Source organism: Benincasa hispida, chromosome 1, assembly GCF_027475165.1.
Source record: "Benincasa hispida cultivar pf3 chromosome 1, pf3_genome.v1.1, whole genome shotgun sequence".
Lineage (NCBI taxonomy): Eukaryota > Viridiplantae > Streptophyta > Magnoliopsida > Cucurbitales > Cucurbitaceae > Benincasa > Benincasa hispida.
The window spans coordinates 21,128,357-21,135,857 of record NC_143478.1 but is presented as its reverse complement, the minus strand read 5'-3'; the positions used below and the strand labels follow the sequence as shown (position 1 = coordinate 21,135,857).

Sequence of the window (7,501 nt, the reverse complement as noted above, 5' to 3'; positions counted from 1 at the left end):
GTGCCGTTGTACCAACTGATACAATGAACACCCTGGTAGACCAGATGACCAAAATGACCTCGCTCCTTCAGACTATGGCTATTCGGCAAGGACATCTCTTTCACGGATCAGCGCAAGTCAATGCGTTGACACACGTGGCTGCAATGAATTGCGTTCAATATGGAGAAGGACATTCAGCGAAAGTCTGCTCGTGGAATTAGCAATCCGTATACTCTGTCTACAATGAACTGTTCGGCAACACCTACAACCTTGGTTGGCAGAATCACCCAACTTTTAGTTGGGACGGGAATCACAACCAGGGGAGCCAAAGTGATTATCAGAACAGTTATTAAGGGAATCGAGGCAACCCTCCGGTCTTCATTAATCAGGATCAAAACTCAGGTAATTTTCAAAGTATACAACCCTATGACCAACCGCTCTTTTCGGACACCTCTTGCAGTACCTCGTCTCTGGAAACGTTGTTGAAACATTATATCGAGAAGAGCGAGGCAATTAGGAAATCGCAAGCTTCCTCCCTTAGAGAGCTGGAGGAGGAAGTTGAACAGCTTGTGGTTGAACTTAAGAATAAAACGCCTGGTATGCTGCCCAGTAGTTCGGGAGCATCGAGACCACATGGTAAAGAGCAATGTCAAGCCGTGACATTAAGAAGTGGCAAGACAACAACCCCTATGCCACCTGTACCAGATTCAATAACAAGACCAGTAGACTTAACCACCAACGATGACCAATCAACCATTAATGACAGAATTACCAGTTCAAAAGTAAGTACATCTACAAAGGATGAATCTTAGCAAGACTTAAATTCAAAATCAATGCAACCTCCAGTTACTAAAACACAGCAAGCACATAACCTCAATGAATAGCCAGATGTACAGGAAGTACGACGGGATCCTCCACCTTTCCCATCCAGGCTGAAGAAGAAAGATGATAGTAAGCAATTTCAGAGGTTCCTAGATGTTCTCCGACAACTACACATCAATATTCCCTTAATAGAAGCTTTGGAGCAAATGCCGAGCTATGTAAAATTCCTCAAGGATATACAAAAGGAAGATTGGGGAAAATGAAACAGTTGCATTAACATATGAGTGCAGTGCGCTGTTTCAAAATAACATCCCCACCAAAATGAAAGATCACGGGAATTTAACATTGCCCTGCTCAATAGGGGGAAAGAATGTTGGAAATGCGCTATGTGATTTGGGGGCGAGTATAAACCTAATGCCCTTATCGATCTTCAAGAAGCTAAATATCAGCAATGCAAGACCAACCACAATTACATTGCAGTTAGCTGATAGGCCAATAACGCATCCCGAGGGCAAAATAGAGGATGTACTCGTGCAAGTAGATAAGTTTATCTTCCCTGTTGACTTTATCATATTAGATTATGAAGCTGTCAGAGAGGTGCCTATCATCTTGGGTCGCCCATTTCTTGTAACAGGGCGGGCACCGATCGATGTACAGAAAGGAGAACTTACCATCAGGGTTGACGATCAGCAAGTGAAATTCAATGTTCTCAATGCGTTGAAATACCCGAGTGATATGGAGAATTGTCAATATGTTGAGGAATTGCAGGAAGAACCGTGGCATGAGCCCCTAGAAGAGTTGGAGGAAGAAGATTCTGAAATCGGCGCAATGTGGGAGGAGAATTGCGCTGCAATTCAAAATGAGTCAGATTTTGAAATGATCAAGTTATCTGAACGAACAACGCAATGCACTAAGCCATCCTTAGAAGAACCACCCATGTTAGAGTTGAAGCCGTTGCCTGTGCACCTCAAATATGCTTACTTAGGAGGAAAAAACACGTTACCGGTTATTATATCTGCCTCGCTGAGTAAAGAGAAGGAGGATGCACTTATCTAAATCTTGAAAAATAACGCAAAAGCCTTGGGATGGACCTTGGCAGATATTCGGGGGATCAGTCCTTCGTATTGCATGCACAAGATTCGTCTTGAGGAAGGAAAAATGGGATCTATAGAAAGACAACGTCGTTTGAACCCTGCCATGAGGGAGGTTGTGAAGAAAGAAATAGTGAAGTGGCTGGATGTAGGTGTCATTTACCCTATATCAGACAGCAGCTGGGTGAGCCCAGTGCAGGGCGTTCCGAAGAAAGAGGGAATGACAGTCGTCACCAACGACAAGAATGAATTAATTTCCACAAGGATAACTACGGGGTGGAGAATCTGTATGGATTACCACAAATTAAATCTGGCCATTAAAAAGGACCACTTTCCACTCCCGTTTATTGATCAGATGTTAGACTGACTTGCTGGGAATGAATTCTTCTGTTTTCTTGACGGCTACTCGGGGTACAACCAAATTGCAATTGTGCCAGAGGATCAAGATAAGACAACCTTCACGTGCCCATTTGGCATGTTTGCATTCCGTCGCATGCCGTTTGGACTCTGCAATGCACCAGGTACTTTCCAATGATGTATGATGGCAATATTTTCAGATTTCTTGGAGGAGTTAATCGAGGTATTTATGGATGATTTTTCAATTTTCGGAAATACTTATGACTCCTGTTTATCTAATCTTGAGAAGTCTTGAAGAGATGTGTGGAAACTAATCTTGTTCTGAACTGGGAGAAATGCCACTTTATGGTTGAAGAAGGAATTGTGCTAGGTCACAAAATATCGAAGGCAGGATTAGAAGTTGATCAAGTAAAAATCGACGCAATTTTCAAGCTACCACCACAAGTAAATGTGAAAATGCTTAGGAGTTTTCTAGGACATGAGGGGTTTTATCGAAGATTTATCCGCAACTTTTCTCAGATCGCAAGACCCTTAAGTGTGCTCCTTGAGGCTGACCGTGAATATGATTTTGATGAATTGTGTACTGAAGCATTCCACACACTGAAGAATACGCACATCACCGCACCCATTCTGATTGCGCCAGATTGAATGCAACCATTTGCGTTGATGTGTGACACTAGTGGATATGCAGTGGGTGCAATCTTGAGTCAGCACAAGGACAAGGTATTGCATCCTATCTATTATGCCAGCAAAACGTTGAATGATGTGCAAGAGAATTATACAACCACAGAAAAAGAAATGCTCGCAATGGTATTCACGCTGGAGAAATTTCAACAGTACTTAATCGAAACAAACGTTGTGGTGTATATTGATCATTCTGCGATCAAATATCTTATGATAAAGAAGGATGCGAAACCGAGACTGATACAGTGGGTGTTACTCCTGCAAGAATTTGACCTAGAAATTAAGGATCGAAAAGGCACCGAGAACCAAGTCGCTAATCATCTGTCAAGATTAGAAAATTGCGAGGTTCAGGAGAAAGAAAAAGATATTGAAGAAAGATTCCCTAATGAGTTGTTGATGTCGGTATGCATTATTGTTCCCTGGTATGCGGACATTGTAAACTTCATCGTTTGTGGCCAAATACCAGAAGAAGAAGCTGAGACATGACGTTAAGGTTTATTTCTGGGACGACCCTTTCTTGTATCGACTTGGACCTGATCATATTTTACGTTGATGCGTTCCTGAGCATGAAGTCAAGCACATTTTGGAGCTTTGTCATAAGTCCCCTTATGGAGGACATTTTGGGGGGCAGCGGACCACCGCGAAAGTCCTATAGAGTGGCTATTTCTAGCCAACACTATTTAAGGACGCCCATGCCCATGTTGTGTAGTGCGATAGATGCCAGAGAATGGGGAACATGTCTAGAAGAAATGAAATGCCTTTGACATCAATCTTGGAGATTTAATTATTTGATGTATGGGGAATCGACTTTATGGGCCCATTTTCGCCATCAGAAGGTCATCAATACATCCTGGTCGTAGTTGATTACGTATCGAAGTGGGTTGAGGCCATCGCATGTGCTAAGAATGATGCGGCCACGGTGGAAAAGTTTCTCAAGAAGAGTATCTTTGCCCGATATGGAACGCCCCAGGCTTTAATCAGCGATGAAGGCTCACATTTCATCAACCGTATAATCACCAACCTGTTGACTAAATTTAACGTCAGTCATAGAGTTGCAACCATTTATCACCCACAAACTAATGGGTAGGCAGAGATTTCTAACAGAGAGATCAAAACTATCTTGGAAAAGGTAGTCAGTACCTTCAGGAGGGATTGGTCACCCAAGCTCAACGAAGCGCTGTGGGCATATAGAACTGCCTTTAAAACTCCAATTGGCATGTTCCCATATGCCCTGGTCTTTGGAAAAGCTTGTCATCTGCCTGTCGAGTTGGAGAACAAGACTATGTGGGCATGCAAGAAGCTAAACTTTGATCTAGCAAGTGTAGGAAAAGTCCGGAAGTTGCAATTGAACCAGCTGGTCGAGTGGCGAATGAACGCCTACGAAAATTCCAAGCTCTATAAGGAGAAATCCAAGAAATGGCATGATGACCACATAAAAAACCAGACATTCGTTGAAGGTCAACAGGTATTACTGTTTAACGCGCATTTGCGATTGTTTCCAGGGAAGTTGAAGTCCCGCTGGTCTGGGCCATTCTGCATCAAGACCATCTTTCCCCATGGTGTAGTGGAACTAACAACTGAAGACAGGAGCAACACATTTAAAGTCAATGGTCAACGAATTAAGCCCTACCTTGGGGGTGATGTGGATCGACGCATGGAGACCATCGACTTAGGCAAGCAGGATTAACCGCTTGAGGGGGGGATGCCATTGCGGTAACTATGAAAAACTCTTTCAATTAGCATCCCCATATCTATGTTTAATTGCTTTCTTTACAGCTTTCATTTACAGCTTTCTAAATTGCGTTATTTACTGCTCATTAGAATTAGCCTTTAATGCTTATGAATTTTCCTTCAATTTAATTCATTTTTGTATTTCCAGGTCGTGTTCAATTCTTTAGTTTGTATGCATTAGTAATGTTGTTCTTAAAAGTTTTGTGAATGACTGAATAAGACACCGCAAAGTCTTCCCGACTTGCGTTATTGATGAATTAAAAAGGAAAAATAAAAATTTGTATGCAACGCGATGATGTGTGCATTTTGAGATAACAAGATACACTTTGCATCCATTCTACCCAAATGCATTGCGTTGAGGGGTGTGTTGCACTCGTATGTATTGTTAGCCCATCCTTAGCAAAAATGCACTATGTTGAGATAGTGTTGCGCTGGTAGAAGTACCATGCGCCCATCCTCCAAAAATGCGTTGAGTTAAGGGGTGTGTTGTGATGATACATGCGTTGTTGCCCGTCCTCTGCAAATATGCATTTGTGTTAATGGAAGCGTGGTGTTAATTTTTAATCGTGCACCCGTCTGAATCAAATACAAAAGACGACTTCATTCATTATTTTTCTATGTATAGAAGCTAATTCTTTGATTCTATGTACATGATAAGATTTTGTATTGCGTTATTTGTATTTTTTTGTATACTTAGTTAATTTTTAATACAACCGAGTAGCAATTCTTTCCATATGCCTTAGCCTCTTCTTTATCATCCTTTGTCATTATTTGCGATATTCTTGATCTTTTATTTTGCGTTATTCATTGCACTGCCATGATGAGCGATATGCATACACTTAGTAGCATTTCCCACACTTTGTATTTTCTGACTAACACTTAGTTAATTCGTGGCTATAGCACTATTTTACCTTTTATCCTTCAAAATTCTGCTCAAACCTTCTTTTCAAAATTTTGTCTAAGTGTTTGTCTATTCTGTCCAAACAACGCAATGAGAACCTTGCGCATCTCTAAATTTGGGGGTGGGGAAGGTCTGAGCAGATGCGATCAAGTAGATACAGTCATTAAGAAAAATGCATTCATTATTATTTCCATTATCATAAAAAAAAATTTCTTTTTCATACAAAACTCCAATGTCAGCACAAAGGAAATCCCAAAACAATCCCAATCTGATAAGAGTTAGTCGTGAAAGGAACCTGCTCGTAGTTGGATGTTCGCATAACACCCATGGGAGCAAGGCAAAACGAAGGTGGGTTTCCAAGAATGACGCAATACGAAAAGAAAGAGAAAAGAAAAAAAAAGAATATAAGAGACTACTCCTCTAATCAGCAAAAGTTATACTTAGTTGAAATTCAAGAGTTAAAGTTGAGATTGGCACACAACCGTAGTTGGATGTTCGCATGACACCTATGGGAACAAGTCAAAATGAAGAGTGTAACCATGATCAACAGTCTCTAAATGAATGACGCAAATTTGACCACCACATCCGGACGCATCGAGTTATTTTCGCAAGAAGAAGTAAACATTCCCTTTAAAACTAGAAAAGCATTTTTGAGTAGAAACTTGTTGTATAGAAGAATAAAGTAGGGCTTTGTTATGAATTATCAAGGATAGAAGGAAATTGCGTTGTTAAGTAATGTTGCCTAGGTGGAGCATTTGGAGCAACCAATCGACGCAAAAATTTAGGATAAGAATTGACCAATATTGCCTTAGTAGAAGATATGCTTGAAGACAAGCATATATCTAAATTTGGGGGTGTGATAACTTGTAGAAATACAAGTTATTTATATTGTTTTATTTAGATATTGAGGCTAAAAGAAAGAAAAGTTACATCGATAGTATGGAAATTGGCTAAGAAATGCGAGAATTATAAATTGTCGTCAATACACCTACTGACGCCATTGCGATGGTAGAAAAGAATGTTTCAAGTCTGTTTTGTAGGAAATCAAGTCACCGCATGCGTTCATGGCTCAAAGATAAACTGAACAATGCATCTACATCGCATTGCGCCCATCAATCAATAATGAAGAGACGATCAATGCAATGACGGCGCATGCGATAATCAATCAAGAGCTTTGTGATCAATGCAATTTTAACTGCATGCGATAATAAAAAACAATACCGCATGTGGGCAAACAATCAAAGATGTAAAGAGCAACGCAATTGCGAAGACTCAGATGTGTGTACAGCTGTCAATTGTGCATTTCTAATGGGATTGATTGTGTAACAGAAGGAATATTCACTCCACCATTTCAAGAACTGCCTTAACAATAAAGTGGGGACCACACTGCAAAGAGTCAAAGCTTCGCCTATAAATAGCTTCTGTAATTCCATTGAAAGATATACTCGATATGGGAGACTTGAATACTGATCAGAGAGAGAGACTGGTTAAGCGATTAATCAGAGTAGATCCAGAAAAAATCAAGAGAGAAGGCTGAGAGGTGAGTCTCCAAGCAAAGAATCCTTTCAATCCCTACCGTTGAAGCTCTATACGAAGGTCACTTCTACCAGACGAGCAAGCCTGAGAGGGAAGCTCTTCTCTTCATCCATTCCACATGCTGACAAGCAAAACCTCTGCATAAATTTGTGTCAAGACATTGACACTCTTCTGTATTTGCTTCTATCTCGTTTTCATCACTTGTACTCATCTTCTTTACTCTATCATTCATACCATGTATCAGACGCTTAATCTTAGTATTAATTGCTATGATCATTTCCATTATCATCTCTCTGTCTATTTCCGTTCATCCATGATTCACTTTCTCCATGATGTTTTCTTAATTCCCTGGATAATTAATAAGAATTAAGCAATTAAATTAATATGTGTTAAGCAAATA

The 7,501-nt window shown here is 40.4% G+C and overlaps 1 protein-coding gene across 1 annotated transcript; it reads left to right on the top strand.

Moving 5' to 3' along the window:
- Positions 1-2,915: 2,915 nt before the first annotated feature.
- Positions 2,916-4,620, top strand: LOC120076148 (uncharacterized). The gene is made up of 2 exons (XM_039029921.2): positions 2,916-3,278; positions 4,021-4,620. Exons 1-2 carry the CDS (start codon positions 2,916-2,918, stop codon positions 4,618-4,620), a joined length of 963 nt encoding a protein of 320 aa, XP_038885849.2.
- Positions 4,621-7,501: the final 2,881 nt, after the last annotated feature.